Source organism: Pseudophryne corroboree, chromosome 9 (assembly GCF_028390025.1).
Source record: "Pseudophryne corroboree isolate aPseCor3 chromosome 9, aPseCor3.hap2, whole genome shotgun sequence".
In the NCBI taxonomy this organism is placed as follows: Eukaryota; Metazoa; Chordata; class Amphibia; order Anura; family Myobatrachidae; genus Pseudophryne; species Pseudophryne corroboree.
This window is the reverse complement of record NC_086452.1, coordinates 219,660,507-219,684,374: the sequence shown is the minus strand read 5'-3', so window position 1 is coordinate 219,684,374 and position 23,868 is coordinate 219,660,507. Positions and strand designations below refer to the sequence as shown.

At 43.9% G+C, this 23,868-nt stretch overlaps 1 protein-coding gene across 7 annotated transcripts in view; it reads right to left on the bottom strand.

Annotated features, from left to right (window-relative positions):
• LHX9 (LIM homeobox 9) overlaps window positions 1-23,868 on the bottom strand; it is a 52,338-nt gene that overhangs the window by 15,110 nt on the left and 13,360 nt on the right. For 3 of the 7 annotated variants that reach the window (XM_063940125.1, XM_063940126.1, XM_063940129.1), the window contains exons 3-4: window positions 19,325-19,539; window positions 16,385-16,746 (exon numbers count right to left, since the gene is read on the bottom strand). In XM_063940125.1, coding sequence (XP_063796195.1) covers window positions 16,385-16,746; window positions 19,325-19,539 — 577 coding nt within the window. The remainder of the gene's footprint in view (window positions 1-16,384; window positions 16,747-19,324; window positions 19,540-23,868) is intronic. The other 4 variants (XM_063940127.1, XM_063940130.1, XM_063940128.1 and 1 more) reach the window with 2 other exon arrangements.

Genomic DNA, 23,868 nt, shown 5'->3' with positions numbered 1-23,868 from the left:
GGTTAGCAGCAGGTCTATCACACCAAGTCCACAGCTGATTGGGCGAGAAACGCCCTCCCACACAGGTTACATCCAATGTTCTGCCCTTTGGCTGCTGTGTGTTCACAGAGCAGGATTAACAGTGGGGCTGATGGAGCTGCAGCTTCAGGTCCACAGCCCAAAGTAGGCCCACTGCATCTGCAGCAACATACCCTCCAACAATTTACACATAAAAATCGCTACAAATGCGAAAAGGGGGTGTGGCCACAGGTACAGTGGAGTGGCCATGCCCCTTTTTCCTATACTTTCAATGGAGGTTTGGAGGGCCAAAAATCAGTACTGACCATAAAAAAAAGGTACTGTACCTACCAAAATGGTACAGCTGGAGGGTATGCCATTGCATCTGCAGCAAGTCTCTGCGCTGTAGATAGGGAAAACAAAAAATCCTTTTACTGCAGCGTCCTATGGGGGTCATTCCGAGTTGATCACACGTAGCAACTTTTTGCTGCCCGTGCGATCAACTAGACGCCGCCTATGGGGGAGGGATTTTTGCATAGCAAGGCTGCGAACGTTTGTGCAGCCGAGCTATGCAAAAACATTTTGTGCAGTTTCTGAGTAGCTCTGGAGTTACTTACCCGCTGCAATGTCTTCAGCCTGTCAGGTCCCGGAAATTATGTCAGACACCCGCCCTGCAAACACCTGGACATGCCTGCGTTCGCCGCACCACTCCCAGAAAACGGTCAGTTGATGCCCCAGAACGCCTTCCTCCTGTCAATATTCTTGCGATCGTGGCAGCGATCACTTTCTTCTTGTCATTGGCCAGCGAAGACCGTCGCTGGGCAATGATGCGCCTGCGCATTGCGGCCGCTGCGCTTGCGCAGAACCGACCGGTTCGCACCGCTACGAAAAACAGCAGCGTGCGAATGGGTCAGAATGCTGCCAGTCCACCTGCCCCCTCCAAGATCAACAATCCCCACTCCCTAGCCACGGCACAGGTGGAACAAAAGCTGCTGCGGCCACTGGCATAGATGTGTATGAAAGCGGAGCAGCGGAAGGCTTTCATAGCCCTCCCTGTGCTGCATACTCTCTAAGCCCCGGAGCCTCCTCCGCGCGTGATGTCACAGAAGTTCCTCCCCGCCACATCCGTGCTCAGATCCTCAGAGGCCCTGACTCCGCAACACAGCACCTGGGCTGCCGGCCTGTAATCCCCGAGATGGCTAATGTAACGGATAGAGTGGGTGATATCGCGGAGGGTAATGTCTGCTAGTCACTATTGTTTGGCACACCGGCGCTAACAATAGTGACTAGCTGGCAGAACTGACTGACTGGCTGAATCAATGTAAAAGGTGACAGTAATGTGCAGTGCATTGGGTGTGCAGTGTCACTGACACTGCACAGCACTCTCACCTTTTACATTGATTCAGCCAGTCAGTCAGTTCTGCCAGCTAGTCACTATTGTTAGCACCGGTGTGCCAACACGCAACATTACAGGGAAGTAGACACACTAAATAAACTACACCTCCCAGCAGCCCTTAATGCCAAAGCATGTCGGCGCTAAGGCCTGCTGGGAGCTGTAGTTTATTGAGTGTAACTTCTTCCCTGTAATGCGGAGCGTTGGAACAGCAGCACTAACAAGTGACTGGCTGCTTGGCTGCTGTGCGATTCTCCAGGAGAGCCACTGCCAAAGGGAGGAGAGCAGCTTAGCTGTTTCATGGAGGAGAAGCATTACCCGCCCCTCCCCCACTCGCAGTACCTCCGGGCCCCATCCGCCGCACCCCCACACCCCCCCCCTCCACCACCCATGGTGGCTCCGGACCCCCACCCGTGGCTCCCCCGCACCTGTCCCTCCCCCACCCGCAACACCACCACACCCACCCCTCCCCACCCGCGGCAACCCCACACCCACTGTGGCTCCAGACCCTTACCCGCGCCACACACCTCTCCCCCACCCATGGCACCACAGCACCAGCCCCTCCCCCACCCGCGGCACCTCCGCAACCACCCCTCCCCCAGCCGCAGCACCCCTGGACCCCCTCCCCATCCGCGTCTCCCCTGCACCCCCCACTCCCCCAACCACAGCACCTACTAGGTGATTCATCATGCCCTGTGTGCGCTGTTCCCGCCGTTACAAGGGGCTATGACCCCTTAGCCATCGCAGGCCCTTTGTCCGTGCAATATTTAGCCACTCACACAATTATGATTGGAGGTAATACTCCATATAATACAAATACTGCACACCACAAGGGCGTGCAAGGGTTAAGGGGGTACAGCCCCTTACGACGGTGTGAAGAGCCCCGTAGGGCGCAATGAATTACCTATTGCTAAAATATATGTCTGACACCAGCATCCCAACTGCTCAAATCCTGACAGTGGGGTCAAACTTTCCTTCCTTTCCGAAGCCCCCTTCTCACAGCCTAGCCCTAATCCCCACGAGGCCTAACCGGGTCACACTTCTAAATGGTGATTGGAGCTTCCGGGGCACTGGCAGATGATGTTGTCATCTGTCATTGCCCCGCAGTGAGAGGAGAGAGATGCATGGGACATTGGAACATCGCTGACACTGGGCAAAGACAGCCTAGACCACACGCAGCTGGCATCCAAACGTAGACACAGGCTGTCCAACACCCTGTTCAACATCTGCTGTGCAGCCCAGGCAGAAAGGCAGCCACAGCGACTGGCTGAACCACATTATACTGCAGCCTGTCCTGCACATTATACTGTAGCAGATGTATTAAGCATGAAGAAGTGATATAGCAGTGATAAAGAAGTGATAAGTGGAAGGTGAAAACACACCAGTTAATCATTTGAAAAATGGCAGTTAGGAGCTGATTGGCTGGTGCATTATCACCTTCCACTTATCACTGCTTTATCACTTCTCCGGGCTTAATACATCTGCCCCATTATTTGATAAATATAAATGCTGGGAGCAGGCACCATCAGCCCTTAAAAAAGTTATTTTTTACTAACATCCATAGGGAAAAGCAGGGCTGAAGTGCAGTGTAAACGGGGTCTGAAGCCGGGTCCGACCCAGGATTGTCCCATGTTCAAATTTTCGGGTCCGACCCGAGACTTTGGTATAAAAGGGGTATTATTAACAGGAGTAGTTTATGTGTTTGTTTTTTTAATCCATGAACAAATATTTTTTCATTCCCAATTTTATTTGCTCACGGATTCCCTTATAGAGGGGTTCACATATATCACAGGTGGTAAGTGCCCTTTTAACTTTATAAAAGTAAGGCTAGAAATAATTTTAAAATTATATTGGTTACACTGTTAAAACATAAATGCACATCTTTGTGTAAGCAGGCAAAGTTGATGAGACACAGCTGCTCTCTGTATTAGATATTATTGTACCAAGGGAGCAGCTCTGTGTCATAAACCAAGATAACAGGAACAACATATCCCAGCTGATTAAACACACAGCTAAAAGTAGATAGCAAAAAAAGTAATTCATTTAGTAAAAGTTGCAAGATATCCTGTCCAGGCCAACAAATGAAAGATGTGTGATTGTTTCCTTTAAGTGAATCTGCTATACTTGTGTCTGTATTATTATCATTATTATTAAATGGCCCTCGAGCAGGCTACTGTACTTGTGATTTTCATACAATTCTGACCTTATTCAGTTCTGTGAATAAGTTGCCGTAACCATTGTTCCAGAAATATCCTTCCCGCTTCTGTCTTGAATAGACCACATGAAAGTTAAACTGGGAGAACATTATGTACTTAGTGAAATCATCTTTAAATAAGGTTAAACAACAACAAAGATGATAACAAAATGCAGCCAATATGCCATTAGGGGGCACTGCAACACTGTCGTCTGAAAACTTTATTATTATTGTAATGAAATAATTGCAAATATCTAATTAAACTATAACTACAAAACCGTACACAGTGTTGTCATTAATTTACTATCAAGACAATCCTTTGTTTATGTTCCTTATATATGCTCATTGTTATCATTATAATTAGCAAAGAAAATATATGAAAACATATAGGTAAGGGGGAGAATTGTATTAACAGGATTATGTAAGACAAACTTTAATCAAAACTCAGCCTGCGCCTTATGAAAACCAATTACTGAATTAATTATAATATACAGTACATGACTATTATAATGTTAGAAACTTTGCAGAAAAAAACACTTTCATTATTGTACTTGTTTGTCGCAAATATTATCGCATATTTAATTAATACAAATATGTCACTGGAGAAATCCATTTTGAAAGGATTCTTGAACCCGTAGATCTTGACTGCAGTACTGCAGTATTAGTAACTTTGTAGAACACTTCCACTCGAACAAAGTGCATAGGTGATACATTTAGATTGAACTTGTGGAATGTTTGTGTTATACATTTCCAGCGAAGTAGTCATTGCTGCAGTAAGACCTAGGCTACACATTGCTTAAAAGTAACTGAAAAGTCAGAAAAGTCATCAATATTTCTTTAACGAAAAGTCAGCGATAATGGTTCTCACTTTTCATGTTTCTTTTTTATCCTTTTTTAGCAACTGGAATTGGATTAGCAAATTTATAATATGGGTTAATAATATGTTGCACGCTGGCTCTCAAAGCACCTGATACAGAGTTGACTATAAATTATCATAATTGCTCCTACATTTGGGTAGCAGAGGTAAAAGTGTATACTCATATTTGTGAGTGGACCACTCTTACCCACATGCTTGCTTTAATGTCATCATCATCATATGGGTGCTCTTGCAAGCAGCCTATGGGGTACATGTCATACGGTGAGAGAAGCCGGAAGTCCAGGATTTCATCCGAATATGGCCATATTTATAAAGGGGTAATCATTTACAAGGCATGGTTGGTTTTTCCTTGTAAATTATTGCCACTTTAAAAATATGACTATTCTCGGACTAAATCCCGGACCTCCATCTTCTCGCATCCTATTACATTTTCCCCTATACGTGGTGCAAATAACAAGCCTGTAAACAGGCATATTGATGCTTCTGTTTATCCCTGCCTAGCCAGTATTTCCTTCTCTGAACCTTGTTCCAAAGATTGCATCTAGCAACAATGCAAGTTTTTCCAAGCACCACACAGAGGTGGGCAGGAAAACTTGCAATGTTGCAGCTACCGTATATGACAAATATGTGCACTGCTGAGCCTTGCAGCTACAATAAATACAAAATAAAATAGGTGATGCTTTCTGTTCTAATATGTGCAGGAACACATTGCACAAAGCTACATCAGGACCTTTCGGATAATTGAATCAGCCTCTATCTATCTTTCCCCTATGACATCATCACCAAGCTACCCAAAACCTAGTTTCATGAAACATGCATTGAGCTTAATCCTGCAGAGAAAGGCATGGCTTGGTTTGAGTCTTCACAGCTAAACCTTACAGGTAGGTATCACATTCAGAGCCAGCCATGGGCATAGGCCATATTGCATCAGTTTGTGGCATATTTATGATAACAGGGGTCACCAGGTAAAATCTCGCACAGGGCACCAAATTAGTCAGGGCTGGTTCTGATCGTCCCTCTCTGATCATACTGTAATTGCAAATTAAAGTTGACCCCTGCCAGTGTAGCCTGGCTGCATTGTCAGGCGGTCCGCTGCCATTTTTTAAATCGGAGCAGCTGCATGTGACGCAGCAACCCCGAAAACACTCCCAGCATACCCCCGTTTGGCACGCAACACCCGCAAAACGCCTGTCACTGTTAATTATGTTGCGGACGCATCCTTCGGGGATGTGTCCGCAATGGGAATGAGCATGCAGGTGTGATGCAGCCAATGTGCTACGCAAGTTTGCCGATGTACGTCAAACTGCGATGCAGCTGCATTAGCAGTCAACTCTAAATTAGGATCATAAGGCTTCAGTCTAATAGTATATTTAATGGAAGACTCTTGTTTCAAAGTAGTTAGTCTTTAACTGTAGCTTGACTATTTCATACCTTCTCTATCCATGTAAATCACATACAAGTAAAAGTTCACTGTCATATTACAGTTTCAACAATACATTGCAATTTAAAATTTACACTAAAAAGACCCCAGTAAGTCACATCAGATATTTTTAATTAAAGTTAATAATAGGCCAGAAACATTTCTTATATTCAACAGAAATATTACCAGTAGTTTCATCAACACTAGATCCCAGGGGCGTAAATTAATTCCAGTTGCCCGGAGGCAAGATGAAGTTTGGTGCCCTCCACCCCCCAAACACACACACACACACACACACAGACACACACACACCTTAATAAAAAGGGAAAACAAATAATGTGTGTGACAATGGCCGGTGGGTCACGGTCAGACTCATGAAATTCAGCCATCTGCAGCATCCAGAATCAATGATCATCGGTGGGTCCCATCTCGCAGTCCCGCAGCAGCAGTGGGTGTACTGTTGCTTGCTGTAGTGCAGGCTGTGCAGTACCAGACGGAAGCCATCCTGTCTCCTATTGCTGGTGTTAGCATGGCTCCTGGAATACAGCTGACTAACTCTGCAGCATCAGCGGATGCGCTGCAGAGCTCTGTGGGAAGAGCAGTGGCCACACTTGGATCCCGCTGTAAACAACACAGGTGCTGTTGTACATGCAGGTGCCCCTTCAGAGCTTGGAGCCTGGAGGCAGGCTTCTCCATTGCCTCTGGGAGTTACGCCCCTGCTAGATCCATATGTTTTAAACATATGGAAAAAAACTGTTACAAATTAATTTGTTTGGAAAAATTCTACCTACAAATTACACAGGCCTGCAAAATTGGAGTAATTAAAAGTTGTCTGCAATTTGATTACTGATTCTAATAGTTTTGGGCATTCTGATTTCAAATATGACCACCAAATATCTCTATCACACAAGGTTTTTTCACACAGTGGATGCGAAAATATAGGGAAATATCATAATAATACATATTGTATTCTGGTTGAAACATATCTTTTTGTATGCACAAAATTATTGCTAGAAATCCATTCTGACACTATAAAAAACATTAAAAATAGTTTTATGCATGTTTACAAGTCCTCATACTGCCTTTTCCGTTTCCCTCAAAGCTTGATTTGGTATTTGTCTCTTGTAGACAGCTTGCAGCTCTACTATTATCCCTCTTTGTTCTAAGAATGCTCCTTCAAAACTTGATCAAATGATAGTATAAAAAATGTTCTCAAAGTGCTGTAATGAAATTTATGTATTAAAGCTTAACATAGTAATTTTGGAAATACTGAAAATTAAATCTAAGTTTGTGGAAAATGGTACTGTATTTGATTGAACTTTACTAGTATGTTTTCTGACAACAGCACCCATAAACCTATAAAAAAATCAGCTATTTGTTCTTAATGTTTCCATTGCAGGCCTGTGTTATTGGTTTAGATGAAGACTACATACATTTGTCATACAGGATGATTTCAATATTTGAGAACCAAGTTTAAGGTTTTCTGTTATAAGGGCAAAGTGCATGTACTTTTACAAACAATATTCAGCAGAAATAATATTTTTTCTATTATTATTATTATTATTATTATTATTATTATTACTATTATTTATTTTGGAACTCACAGGTTAAATGCCTCAAGTTCAGGAAAAGGAAAGTGTGACTGTCACAAACTGATGTGAGTTGCAATGACTGTAACTGTTGTAGGGCACTGACTGTGACAGGGTCAGAAAGACATGACTATAATGGTTTTAGGGCACTGACTGTGATGGGGCTGGAGGTCACTGACTGTGTCTGGGATGGAGGACATTGTGACAGGGCTCGAGGTCACTAACTGGTAAGAGGACATTGACAGGGCTGGAGGTCACTGACTGTATACTGGTTGAAGGTCACTGACTGTGACAGGACTGGAAAGCAATGACTACAACTGTTGTAGTTCACTGGCTGAAGGGCACTGACGGAAATGGGGCTGGAGGGCACTGACTGTAGTAGGGTTGAGGGACAATTACTGTGACAGTGTTGGAGAGCATTAGTTGTGAGAGGACAGGACAGCATGGACTGTGACAAGACTAGTAGGCACTGACTATGACATGGCTGATAGACAATGAATATGACATGGCTGGAAGGCACTGACTGAAATGGCTGCAGGCTATTGACAGTAATGTGGCTGGAGGGCATTGAATGTAATCGGGTTGAAGGACATTTAGTGACAGTGTTGGACAGCATTGACTGTGACAGGGGTGGAGGGCACAAACTGACAGGGCTGGAGGGCACTGACTGACAGAGCTCTAGGACACTGACTATGACAGGGCTGGAAGGCACTGACTATGGCATGGGTGAAAGACAGTGACTGTGAAATGGCTGGAAGATATTGACAGTAATGTGGCTGGAGGGCTTTGAATGTAATGAGATTGAAGGACATTTAGTGACAGGGGTGGAGGGTACTGGCTGTCACATGGATTGAGAGAACTGACAGTGAAAGGACTGCAAAGCACTGACTGACATGGCTAGAGGGCACGGACTGTGACAGGGTTCTAGGACACTGTCTGTGAAAGGAGTGGAGGACACTGACTGTTACAGGGCTCTAGGACACTGTGACATGGATGGAGGGCTCTGACAGTGACAGAGCTGGGGGCAATGTCATAGGGTTGGAGAACAGTGACTGTGACAGGGCTCTAAGGCACTGACTATGACAGCTGTGGTGTGCATGGATTTTGACAGGACTGGAGGACACTGATTGTGACAAGACTCTAGGACACTTACTGTGGCAGGATTTGAGGGCACTGACTATGACAGGGCTGGAGGGCACTAACTGTGACAGAGCTGGAGGGCACTGGCTGTGATAGGGATACAAGGGACTGACTGGCAGGGATGGAAGGGACTGATTGTGACACTGCTAGAGGACAGGTTGGATGGCATTGATTGTGATAATATTTCTGGATATGGACTATGATGAAGTCCTTGATCGGGCACAGACTATTATTTATGATTATGTTTAAGCAAATTGTTTTGTTTTTTTTGTGCCCTGAATTCCTGAAGATGCTGGACTTCCCCCAGGCTCTCATGCATCTATTCATCCACAGAGCAGCAGTATGAGAGTGCACCGACCCAAACCCACCGGACAGTGGGAGAGTTCCCGAAAAGTGGTCCATCTGCCGTAACACTTTTTCTCCTGCCTGTTACCGCTGGCCGCTGTATAGCAGAACAGCTGCAATGGCACATTATGCAGGGAGAGAGAGCAGGCTGCTGCTATTCAGTGGCAGCTGCCTACCTGGACTCTCCACAGCTCAGCACACAAGCGTTAATCATGTCATCAAGTCATCCAGACCACGGGAAGTGGGTGACAATGGGTGTCCTCGAGACTTGCTAACTTTCTGAAAATCTGGGAGAGCCACTCAATATTGTTTAGTCTCCCAGGCATGTAGACAAGTATGATGTACAGTACAAGGGGGGTAATTCCAAGTTGATCGCAGAAGGAAATTTTTTAGCATTTGGGCAAAACCATGTGCACTGCAGGGGGGGGGGGCAGATATAACATTTGCAGAGAGAGTTAGATTTGGGTGGGTTATTTTGTTTCTGTGCAGGGTAAATACTGGCAGCTTTATTTTTACACTGCAATTTAGATTGCAGATTGAACTCACCACACCCAAATCTATCTCTCTCTGCACATGTTATATCTGCCCCCCCCCCCCCCCGCAGTGCACATGGTTGTGCCCAACTGCTAAAAAATTTCCTGCTGCGATCAACTCAGAATTACCCCCAATGTGGCTATCTACTCCCATATTATATATTATGGACCACCCTGTATATGAACTTGGCACTCATAATGTTATTGTGTATTATTAATGGTATAGAACCTTCACTTAGCATCTAGATGTCACTGTGGCAATTGCTGTCTACATAATGTATTACCCCATCCATATACAGCAATTGGAACAGAGGCATTTGTAATCCATAAAAGAAAAAAAAAACAGTTTTTAAGACATTTTCAGATAACATTTGAATGCTGCATCACAAGTGCTATTTGTTCATGTTTTCTTATACTTGGTTTGCCAAATTGAGGTTTGTGGGGGCCCCAGGGCAGTTAACTTATGGGGCCCCAGCTGAGAAAATTGCCTGAAGTCAGTCACCCACTGAGACCTGCAGCTGGATGGTGAGTGTCATTAGTGACTGATGATCTGACTGCAGCAGCAATGAATCTCTCAGCCAGCCACCCTCTCTGCTCTCCACAATGAAAGTGTCAATTTACATTGCTTACAAGTGCTACATACTTACTGTAGAAGAGCTCCATCACTTTTTATCCTGGGAATTGGGGGATGGGGCTGTAGACAAAGTGTGAGAGCTGTCTTAATACATTGCATGTCACACTGTGACACCAGATGTAAAAAGTGGATGCACTGGGGAAAATTGTGGGGCCCCCCTGATGTGTGGGGCCAATAACTGGTCCTAAATTTCTAGGGATAATATACAGTTCATATATTCAAAATACTTACCTTCAACAGGTCTTGAATTTTCTAATCACATTGTTTGAGTTATTTATTTATTTATTTATTTATTTATTTATTTTTAATTGTGTGTTATGCTGGTTACACACTGGTAGATATATCTGCAGATCAATGGATCTGCAGATATATCTATAGCCAGATCAGGCAGTGTGTTGTGCATACACACTGCCCAATCCGTCATGACTGACGTCACAAACTGGGTGGGCATATACATCTGCCCACCCAGTACAGCCATCAATCACCACCGGCTGCTGCAGAATGTGTACGGGAGGTCAGCTGACCGCCCGTACACACACAACGATGCACCAATATATCTGTAGATATATTGGTCATCGTGTGTGCTGCCGGGCCGAACGACAGCGTTCACAGACATATCCTTGGTAGACACTGGCCGACGGGCCAGAGATATATAGGCCAGTGTGTACCCAGCACTATAGTTTTTCCTAGTCTCTGGTTTCAGCTCACTGGCATAGTTCTTAAATTTCTGCTATGTTTTATTCCTATCTGCTAAATACCCCTACATCTTTCCGGACCCACTTTTACTTTTTCATTCTGCTAAAATTAACCAATCCCACTACAGAAATATGATATATTTGTATATACATTTATAAATGTAAATAGTGCTTATCAGCATAGGAAATGTATCATAGAGTAAATACAGATAATATTGATATATATGCAGCATGGTGTACAATTATTCATGGAAAGTCCAAATAGAAATCGACAGCATAATGGTAATTAAAGATTAAAGCAGGGCACTCAATATACAATCTATCATCCTATATATTGTTCCGATGTGAATCAGCACAGTAGATCATACACATCGTATAGTGTACCCCTAATCCGTCATTTGCAGCAGTTACTCATTGAAGCGTCCCACTGGAAGTGCTTTACTTCCAATGGGATAATTACACCGCTGACAGTGATTGTTGATGATTTTTGACTCCTTTGTGAGCTACTGCGCATGTGCAGACCGCACATGTGTGAGTGACCATTACCATGACCTCTCCCAGTAAAATGTGTGATCTGTAGCCTATGGGCTACAATAGCTAATGCCATCTAAACATGGCGTGGCTACACAAGATAGCAGCCCCCAGTGACAAATACATATATTTGTGTTACGTTTTTAAAAAAGATTCTCATTTGTAGCTGTCTAAGGTTTGATCCTTGTGGATTATAGTTCTCTTCTAGAAGTAGCAACTGTTATGAATATTATCAGGGTTGGTGTAGTTGTCAGAATTGCTACCTCACAGCTCTGAGGTCTTGGGTTCAAGTACCACACAGAGGTGTGTGTGTGTGTGTGTGTGTGTGTGTGTGTGTGTGTGTGTGTGTGTGTGTGTGTGTGTGTGTGTGTGTCTATATACATACAGGTATAGACTATAAACTCCACTGGGGCAAAAGACTGATGTGAATGGCAAAATATTCTCTGTAGAGTGCTGTGAAATATGTGTGCGCTATATAAATAAATAAAGATTTTGCTGCAAATACAGTAAAAGTAAGAGACAACAAAAACACACAAATCCATAACAACTGAGTTTCTCCAATCACTTTTTCTCCAGTTTCCCCAGAGCTCCACACAAGTCTGCACTGCAGACAGATTATTATTTATTTATATGGCACTACAAAATGTCTCTGACGCTATATAGGCAAAGTACAGTAGAACACACAAATAATACAACATATAACAGGCAGTACAGTGGAAAATCATACAGTGGAGTGACAGCTAATAAGAACAGCAGACAGTGACCCAGGGGCAGATGTATTAAGCCTGGAGAAGTGATAAAACAGTGATAAAGCAGTGATAAGTGCAAGGTGATAATGCACCAGCCAATCAGCTCCAATATGTAAATGAACAGTTAGGAGCTGATTGGCTGATGCGTTATCACATTGCACTTATCACTGCTTTATCGCTGTTTTATCACTTCTCCAGGCTTAATACATCTGCCCCCCAGTGCCCTGGGAGGAACATAGCATTTGTTTTAGCACCTGAACATGGGTGGGAGATGAGCTTATGAAAATAACTGTGGGAGATGCATGATCATACGCCCCTCATCCACATTTCCACTTGCAGCTTAGTGAATGTACCACAGCTGCAACTGTTGGCATGCCAGCGGAATTGCGGGATGATTTCCGTTAGCTCTTCTGCACCAACAGTAGGGCTGGTGCAAATGCACATTTACTGTACAAGCAGATGGATGTGGACAGAGCAGCTGCACAGGTGCCGCCAACTCTGAATAAGACACATATTGGCAATTATTTCCACACGCAATGGAATCAGTGATATTCCTAGATTATTTATTTTATTTCTATAACTAACACGATACTGTTCTTTCATCTAAGGGTGGGAAAACTGTGTTCATTTACTGTCTGTAAATTCTACAATATCATGCATGACTAGAACATCACTTATGAATGAAGAGTTGTACTTTATCGTAATACACTGAACAATTTCATATAACAGTGGCAAATATGCTGCAAACGGGTGACAGCGTAGGATAATTAGTGATAAATGACAGGTGGTTTTATAGTCCCAGTCGGCAGTGAAGGGGTTATAAGATATCGTTGCTCCCAGGGTTTTACCGGATAATTAAGTGCTGGTTGTTGGCCAAGGGATTCCAGTGTCATTTCTAATTAATAGCAAACAATTAGCACAGGAGGTGTCCTATCCATCTACATCATGCATCACGGGATGACAATTTTCCAGAAATAAAGTCGTATAGAGTCAGAGCTGCCAAAGTATTCAGTGGTCACATATAGAGAAGACGAAGGCAGGCTCCAACCAACTAATGTCCTTTAATAGATGAATTTCATATCATCATTATTTTTGTTATTATGTTTATCTTATATTATTTTATTGGGCTTCGTAGAAGATCTGTCTGGCTTCCCTGGAGCTGTGTGGGAGTGGGCCAGAAGAGGAAAACTCTACCACCACTTTGAGGCTCTCTCCCTCATATGATGTGGTACCAGTGTAATATCCCACTTTATGGGGAGATGATAAAGTCATGTTTCAATAATACCCCTTTCAGACTGCCTGACGCGGATCGCACACGGGAGCCTGAAATGGGAGCTCCCAGCATGCGACCCATCTCAGGCTCCCTGCGGCTGGGGCAGTGCTTAGAGATCATTTATCACGGAATATTTACAGCATTTCCTTCAAAAATGGGTTTCTATGGGGGCTGCAAAAATTATGAGTTTACCAAGTATTCCCAAGCTTGTCCCTGGTGGCAAATGCCACCTTCAGATGGTGTTATCCAGGTATGCGGTTGTTTGGGCAACCACACTTAGGTCAACAGTCAATAGGTCGACCGCTTTTGGTCGACATGGTTTAAAGGTCGACATTGCCAATATGTCGGCATGACAAAGGTCAACACAGGAAAATGTTGACATGAGTTTTTCACTTTTTTCTTTCATTTTTTTTTACTTTTTCATACTTTAAGATCCACGTGAGCTACGATTGGGAATAGTAACCTGTGCCGAGTGCAGTGGTAGCAGAGCGAGTCACCTTGCCCGTAGCATGGCAATCAAAGCGAGCCATGCGAAGAGACGCGGTGCACTAACTGGGGTTCCTGGTGATTTACAGAGCAAACAACATCAAAAAAAGTCCAAAAACTCATGTTGACCTTTTTTTGTGTTGAGCTTTTTCATGTCAACCTTCAGTCCATATTGACCCATTGTGAAAGTTGACCAAAAGTGGTCAACCTAGACAGGGTCAACCCAGTGATCCACATCGTGAGATCCATTGTAGCTTCTGGGCTACAAATTACATAATCTACCTGAAGAGGGATCTGTAAAATATCTCCCAGCTTTGGCTACTGCTGTATCCTGAAGCAAGAAGTAAAGTGATAACAAATGCGATCACTTTACTCCTTCCTTACCAATCAACAGGAGGCAATCCTATTGGAGCTGGTGTCCCGGCATCTACAAATGGTACATTCACCCCAAAAAGAATCCTTACTGCTGGGATACACATCAATACAATACAGAGATTGGCCACAAGACTTTATACATTTGCTCCATAGTCATTAGTAGCATTAACCAGCCACCATCACCTGTTTTTGTTTGATTTACAGGTCATGTGTTTACTTAGCTGCAGTGGTAATAACTTACATCTGAAGCATGTACAGGCTTGGACTGGCCCACAGTGGTACAGGGGAAACCACAGGTGGGCCCCACTGTCTGGGGGCCCACCTCCTGCTCTAAGGATCAGGTTCTAGACTGTGCACTTGAACATTATACATATGTTACCTTATACTGGACTATGGTGTATTTTCTACAGTGCATTGCTGTTATTAATCTGGTAAATTATAATGCATGCAGCAGCTGAATTTTACTGTATATATTTATGAAGGGGCCCGGACGTTACACTCTCTAATGGTTAGTCAAACCAATGAGGTGGCAGGCCACACCCCCTCTGTAGACTGACCACACCCCTAAACATGGGCCCCTACCACTGCATTCCCCGGTGGGCCCTACATGCCCCAGTCCCACAATGAGCATGTAGATAGAAAATGTAAACATATTTTTTCCCTGCAGGCCATCACAGATAAAAGACATATAAAGAAGACTGCAACTAATCACTCTGGCTGTACTTATTAAAATATCAACACAAAGAATGATACCAAGATATTATGAAAATGATTGCATCTACAGTTTTTGGCAGCTACAGAGTATATACAGACTAGGCTCACTGTAATTCTCTATCAAAGTGCACATTTAATCAAGTATTTACTCTCTCTATTTCTGCATTAAACATACCTGAAACCAACTAGTTTGCTACTGATACCCCGTTCACACTGCACCAAAAACCCGGTATTGACGGGTATTTTTCCGGGTCAACACGGGTCGCTGTACAGTGTGAACGGGTCACTGCTGAATTCCCGGGTCACATGACTCGGTAATTCAACCCAGGAATAAAGAACACTCTGCCAACACATAGTGCCACACCCCTATGACTGAAGAATTGCATTCCTAGACACGGTTAGTGGTAACATGCATATTGGGGTTACTCAATCACCCACAGCTGGCACCTACAACAAATAAAACATCCTTCACTTTTGTTTCTAGCTCCTGCGAAATGATGCATGGTTAGTATCACAGAAAAGATAGCCAGCAATAGTTTTGAGGTAAATTTAATGGAGCTGCAACATTTATATGAAAGGGAAACATGGCATCTCGAAAAATACCCATTTAGTCCCCAATATAAGTCCCATAAAATAGAGGATGAGTTTTACTAAGCTGTATCTTTTTTAATCTGCCCTTTCTTGGTGGGTTTGATCTTGAAATTTAAAGAAGCACTAATATTAAGTACAAAACACACCACTCTTTACACTCAACATTAGTGCTGCTTTAAATTTCAGTGTCAAACCCGCCGATGAAACAATGGTTTGAAAAAGTAGATTCTTAGTGAATCTAGCCCGAAATGTTGTATGTTCTAATTAAAAGAAAGTCCTATCAGGTTTGGTTAAAATAAAAACAATATAAGATTTGCTTTCTTGGTATATAATTGAAAAAGTTGCCCCCTCTTCCCCCCCCCCCCCCTCCCTGGACCCCCCAGAACCAGGCATGTGTGTCTAATATAGCAATGGTCATGAAAGGATGAACAGAAAGTGGTTGGTGGGAATGTTCCATCTAAAGCAGGAGTAGGCAAAGTTTGGCTTTCCGGCTGCTGGGGCACTACATATTCCGGCCTGCCACAGTTTTAGCATGCCCTAAAAGCAAAACTGCTGGGATGTGTAGTTTCCCAGCAGCTGGAGTGTCACATGTTTCTTTCCCGCTGGTCTAACGTATCCTCATAGAATTGTACATAATGCTCTACGTGAAATAGGCTTTCACAGATTTATGGCAATAGTTACTAAGCAACTTTTGAATTGTTAAATAGAGGTGACAATTAAATGCAGCGTAGTATGCTCCCATTTTTGCAGGGTAGGTTCCAGTATAACATCACAATACACAATTGATAAAATGATGATGATTTCCTGTTAATGCAGAATGGACAGAAATGGAATTAGAGTCTTCTCACCTGAAGTATAGTTGATGATGTCTACTCCCAGAGCTGGACTCTTCCTCTTCCGTGGCCTTCCCTTCTGCACTGTACCTGTCCCATTGGTGAAGTAGGGAAGTGTAGACAGCCCTCCACCTTTGGCTGCGAGCTCAGTGTAGTTGAGCTGAGGGTGAAAATCTCCCTGGACCAAGATTTCAAAGTGAGCCCGGCAGTACACTAGGTTCTCCTTCATCCCAAAATGGTCTCCTGTACTCAGGGTCTTGTTACATGTGGTGCACGTGAAGCAGCTTAGGTGATACACCGACTCTCTTGCTCTCATGACCATTTCTGAAGCTGATATGCCAAGGTGGCAACGAGCACACCTCTGCACCGAAAACCTTCTGGAGACAAGCAGAACATTCATTCACTGAGGGAAGTTTACATTAAATTAACTAATTTGATCCATAATACAGAGTCAGATTAACAACTCTCTTTTATATATATATATATATATATATATATATATATATATATAAACCGTCCTGTGAGGCAGCACACTCAATGTTCCGTATAACTCAGCGCTGGTGCCCTCCGTAGGTCTCCTGTAGCTCGGGTGGCCAAATATAGTTTTCCAATCGGCGGCACTGAGCAAATAAGGTCACACAAAGGCAGAATGACTGCTTCAACGTTTCGAAGGTGTTTATTCCCTCGTCATCCTGATGATGAGGGAATAAACACCTTCGAAATGTAGAAGCATTCATCCTGCCTTTTGTGTGACCTTATTTGCTCAGTGCCGCAGATTGGAAAACTATACATATATATATATATATATCATCTGCTGTGTATTGCTGGGTGACTGCTGTTGTGCAGACATGAAGTTTTCTTACCGTACACAGCGGCAGTGCCACTGATCTCATAGTAACTGAGGGGGATTGTTTCTACCTTTATGAAATCCCATGAGGACACTGCCCTAAAGGTGTTTAAGCAGCTTCAGTTGTTTAGAATAAATTAGGGAGGTATTACTTTGACAGTGCTATAGTGGAAATTTAGCTTTGAGCTGTACAATGATTGCATCTCCAAGGTTCATATCTACAATGATATATTTTGGGGTTTATTGGTTTCCTCTGCTTGTGTCTCAGCCACTCCTGGCAGTTCATGTACTACATTTTGAGAAATGGTGATCTAGTGGAGGGTGGTAGCCATGTGACTGCCGGTCGGCTGACCGACACAGTCACATGGGGTTTATTGGTTTCCTCTGCTTGTGTCTCAGCCACTCCTGGCAGTTCATGTACTACATTTTGAGAAATGGTGATCTAGTGGATGCGTATATAAATATAGCTGAAATCTGACAGCCCCTCCAAGTAAAACATGGTCAGCATTGCTTTAGGCTATAAAAGCTGACAAGGAATCAAGAAACTATTAATAAGCCCCTTACGCCGCAGATAGGATATATTTATATACTTTTAGTAAATCATTTATTGCAAAAAAAAATAAAACTTAAAAAAATATCACCAAGGTAGTTTAACTTTAAAAATATTAACTCACCAAGCAAAACTATCTCCGTCTCTGCAGATATGTGCCTGCATGAGTCAAATAGATGGGAGGCATTCAAGTTGCCGGCTGCCGGGATCCCACCTGTCACAATACCAATGTCGGATTCCCGACACCCGGTGAAATACCGACGGTCGCAATCCCAACCACTACCCAGAATTCCCACTCAGGTGGTGGTCCACGCCCAAGGTCGCCACCAGGCCTGAAGAGCGGGAGCGCAGCGAGCCCACAAGGGGACACATGCTTGCCTCCGGTATTCCAGCTTCCGGGATCCTGGCATCGGTCTCCTGAACGCCGGAATCCCAACAACCGGGATATCATACTGCAGCCAAATAGACAGATACTTGGTTTATAGGCCTCTTGCAAAAGGGAGAAGCCATCACTGGAAAAAGCCATCAAATCTTATTGTCAGCAATACCAGTGTTATTAGAACGGGCAGCAACCCTTTCATGCACAGTACAGGGCAAAGCAAACAGCTTTGTTGCCAATGAAAATTCTTGTTTTTATTGATAAATCAGCCCCTATATTGGTGGATGTATCAAGCACCCTGGCTAATTAGGTGGGTGAGCTCCTCTAATATTGGGTGAGTTGAGTTATAGGCCCTGCTCCGGGAAAGGCTACACATCAGACTGCCCAGCAAAGAAGACTCAGTGCTTCTGTGGTTGTGAGCTTGCCAGTGCTGCAGTTTCTCTTCAGATTTGCATGCCAGAGCTAAATCCAACAGCATAGCAGCTCCCACAGAAACATATGGCGGCGGCTGCACAGTCAGAAATGGGGGGACTGAGGCATGTATCAGATCGATCTGCTGTGGTACCTGCATGTTAAATCTTAGGGATCCCTGATATAGCATGTGATTTGCATACTAGGGTGTGTTTTGTCTTCATTGATTCAGTTCATTTCTACCAAAAAATGATTATCATACTTCACTCTAAGTTGTACCTGTTTCTTGAGTACAAACAGGGGGAGACTTATCAAAACTTGGAGAGAAATAAAGTAGAGAGAGATAAAGTACCAAACAATCAGCTTCTAGCTGCCATCTAGGCTGTGTTTCAAAAACATGATAGGAGCTGATTGTTTAGTACTTTATCTCTCTCCGAGCTCTGATAAATCTTCCCCACAGACAGATAAATCAGGGTAGTATGGGAATGGTTTGGTGAAACCACCTATCCAGAAAACCAACTGCAACAATACAAAGCCTAGACTATAATGGACAAGACATTTACACCAAGTTTGGGAAATTGCGACTCATAGGAGATGAGCAGTGCTATATGTTCAGGAGGTAGAATGAATGGATGAATATTTATTGTTTGTATTGAGTACACTCTAGAAATATGGCAGATTGTACAGGACACATTTAATCATGGTGGCAGAATGCATACAGACTATATTATGCTAGTTACTATCTGATGTAGGATTTAGATGGCTTACACAGTGCTGTACCTGTAATAATCCTCTTTACAGTATATGCTTCCATCTTTTGCAAAACAAGTCAGTTCTGATTCCAAGGCCAGTTTACATTCACAGCATTTCAGACATCGGAGATGCCACTGCTTGTCCACAGCCAAGAGGTAATATCTGTCAGAGATCTTCCCTCCACATCCGGCACACAGAGCTGGCTTCTCCGGGCTGAGTGGTGGCATTCTCTGTGGTCAAAATGACAGCAACAGAAACAGTTACTATGCAGACATTGTGCCATGGAAGACAGCAGCTCTCGCATTCATGTCAGTCACACAAGGCAGTAGTTATACACAAATTACAGGTTACAAATACACAGTTATGCTACATTTTTATTCACAGGATGGGCTATTTACAATAATGACAATATTCCCAGAATCGTCCTCATTTACGAAGCATAGAGTGTCTGAGGTGCAGCACAAAATCCTCTATGGTGCTTCAATATGCCTCCTGTTTGGGCAGGCGTGCCTAGTTTCCAGAACAGATTGTGGTGTTTGTAAAGGAACATATGTTGGTATCCGCCAATAGGAGGATTTTGTTTGAATGAGGCAGACTCACGGGCTACCGGAAGAATACACCAGCCTCCCGGATCCATGCTACTTTCCCAGTGATGTGGGCAGTACAGGGCAGTGACATGCGCTGACAAGGCTCTGGCTAGTATCACAATCAGATTTACATACATAAAAAATATTAGAAAAATACAAAGATGTTTGTATAATATAGAATAATACAAAGACAATATTATGAGTTATTAATAACTTCTTTGTATTATTGTAATAATTTTATAGTCAAAACTCTGGCATGTACTGGAGTATGACAGGGAAAGCTCCGCCTACCCTGACAGCTCGTCACTGGTACACGGGCATGACTATGCGATTTAGGGAGATTCATATAATTGTGTCCCTTATCTGGTCTGCAATACTCATAGGGGGATGGCTGCTGATAATGAAGTATCCAATTCACTGGGCATCGTGGTGGTGCATACCTAATCACCAGAGCAATTCAGTATTGCTGTGATGTGAGGACAGCTGCTGAAAAGCATCTGGCTGAAAAGCATCTGGCCCCACGAATCCCTAACACTGCTACAGAAGTAGCAGAGATACTCACTGGAGAAGACTCTGCTGACTATGCATGCGTGACCTAAGGTCACACATACACAAAAGTTCACAACTCATGGTTGCACAGCATGGATGAGATCCGCTCAGATCTCGCTTTGCCACCCAGGACCGCCTTCTCATTGATAGGAGCGGGTCTCTGGGAACCAGCACCATTGTAGCTTCTCACAAGCAAACTTTCAATTTTCAGAGTTTGCTGAATACTAGACAGCCCTATCAGGCCTTAATAATAGATGGGCCAGTTATATAAACATGCGGAAACTATTATTTCCACATGTGTAATGATCTTATTAGTGATGATGAGTAGACCTTTTTCCAGTGTTCCGCTATACACATTTACACCTCTCTGGACACCTAAATTCACTAATACCCCTTTTCCACTAGCCCAAAAAACACGGGTAAATGCACGGGGGCGCGCATTTACCCGTGTTTTTTGCAAGTGGAAAAGGGTAAACCCGGATCAAGTGACCCGTGAATCCTACCCGGCTATCTACCTGGGTAGGACACGGGAATGATCCGGGTTGGGTGGCGCTGGGAGATCATGTGATCTACCTGCACCGCCCCTGCCGCGTCACTAGAAGCGTCACCAACCCGGCATATGCCGGGTTGTGACTGCTGATGGGAAAGGGGCCGAGCACGGGTCGCAGAAGGGGGCAGCTCCCGTGTCAGGCTCCCGGCTGCGACCCGTGCTCGTAGGTGGAAAAGGGGTATTATATATTACAGAGACAGCTCCGGAGACTGGGGTGCAGGCTTCCACCTTCATGTGCACTTTGAAGACCCACATGAAGATTGTGTGTGTGATGTTACCTTACTAATATTATACAAACAGTGTAGATAATAATCAGATTTTTATAATTACACATACTATGAATTTACAATGAATGGTTCCAAAAAAGCATGCACGTGGCTGTGGTTCTGGGCTTAGACATATTGGAGCCTGAGTGCCCTTTCTATCATTAGTGGTAATGTTCTTTCAGCCATATTAATAATACCTGCAGAGCTGCTCTCCAGTTACTAAGTGATCCAGGCAGTACTGTAGGTCACATGTATATAAGTGGGATGTGGTGTCTCACAGTATAAACCAGATGCATGAGAGGAGTCATTTACTATGGACTAAGAACACTTTAAGCAATTACTGGTCATGCAGGGCCTGATACATAGTCACCTGCAATGCCAGTGTTCTTGGTGTTGAGCGATTGCGTGTGTGCAAAAAAAACAAAAAGCTCCAATGGCGCATTTGTTACCCAGTGTGCGCACAAAGGTGCTGCTGCGGGTGAGATGCATGGTATCAGAAATGTCTTGGAAAAGTGCTGGGCGATCTGGGAGGTGGCTAAACAGGTGTGTGGTCCATCTGATGGGCATGTATGGGAGAGCCGCTGAAGTGTTTGCAAACACAGACGCTCCATCATTAACATAGAAGGGAAGGAAAATCTGCACTTCCATGGGGCTGGTCCAAGTTTTGATAATGCAACCCATGGTGGCATCTAAAGACGTACCAGAGAGTATTCAAACTGGGCGCCTCAGGCCTTGCACATTTAGACGCATGGATGTGCACCACGGAAGGGCTTTGTAGCGGCATTTGTATAAAGTCACAGACGGGTGACCGCCAATAGAGGCAGCTGTGTCCACTTCTGAATCAGGCCCATAAAGATTACACACTATAAAATGAATATTTTCTCCCATATGCAGAGTTAGAAGCATCTCGAGAAGCACCATCCTCTTCATGTGTAGGAAGGTTACTACTAGTCATTATTATTATTATTGTGCACTTACAGCTGCCCTGTACTATGTGCAACAGCAGTGCCTACAGAGAGATGTATTTGTGCTTACATCCAGGTCTGCATAGCACACACTAGTGTGATTACATCCTCACTGAACTTCTGCCGATGTGAGAATGCCCTGTCACATCCTGATTCCGCCTCTTTGGTCATAAGTCTAAATCGTGAGTGCAAGACACTGCATTGCCCATAATAGACATGCATTCATCTCTACATCAGGCCTTATAGGGGGTTATCTGTCTCACAATAATGGAGGCCATGTTGACTTTACACACTATAGAATGTTAGTTATACTTCCTGCATAATGCAGAGAATTAGGATGTATTATCATTCTGGCACTGCACTCAGCATGTGCATAATCATCAGAGTTAAGGGGCATACACAAGTTGCGATTCTGCCTATAGGTAGATTTGCAATATGTGATTTCCCTTTATCATCCCAGAGCCAAAATCCACCGATATTAACTATACACATGGAGGGTCATTCCGAGTTGATCGCTAGCTGAAATTTTTGCTGCGCAGTGATGATGCAAAAAAAGGCACTTCTGCGCATGCGTATGCGGCGCAATGAGCACACGTGACATACTTTCACAACGGCTGATGTAGTTTCACACAAGGTCTAGCGAAGCTTTTCAGTTGCACTGCTGGCCGCAGAGTGATTGACATGAAGTGGGCGTTTCTGGGTTTCAACTGACCGTTTTCAGGGAGTGATCGAAAAAACACAGGCGTGCCTGGAAAAACGCAGGCGTGCCAGGAAAAACGCAGGCGTGCCAGGAAAAACGCAGGCGTGCCAGGAAAAACACAGGCGTGCCAGGAAAAACACAGGCGTGCCAGGAAAAACGCAGGCATGCCAGGAAAAACGCAGGCGTAGCTGGGCAAATGCAGGGCGTGTTTGTGACGTCAAATCCGGAACTAAACAGTCTGAAGTGATCGCAATCTAGGAGTAGGTCTGGAGCTACTCTGAAACTACACAATGTTTTTTTGTAGCCGCTGTGCGATCCTTTCGTTCGCACTTCTGCTAAGCTAAAATACACTCCCAGTGGGAGGCGGCATAGCATTTGCATGGCTACTAAAAACTGCTAGCGAGCAAACAAGTCGGAATGACCCCCATGGTGCGATTTTGGCTCTGTGCGATTTTTGCTATGGTCAATTTTGACTATACAATGTACTAGATTATACACTTTATAGTTAAAATTGACCTGCCTTCACAGGTTTACTTGCGATGCCGACCCCGCGAGAGCACGCATCGCAAGCTGTATACACACAGTGCGATATGCACTGTTTACTACCGATATGGACTATAGAGTCCATATTTGTAGTTAAATTGCGCCATGTGCATGCCCCATAACATAATGTATGCTCACATTACACACATAATATAACTCTCACATTATGGGGGAGATGTATTAAGCAGCGATAAGTGTGGAGAAGTATCCAATCAGCATCTATCTATCTATCATAGAATGTACTTGATAAATACTACCTGAAAGCTGATTGGTTGCTATCGCCAACTTCTCCACCGGTTCACTTCTCCACTCTTATCACTGCTTCATACATCTCCCCATGCACAGAAAAGTTGCAAATAAAATAATGCTAGCAACTTTAATCACATTGTATTCACAATG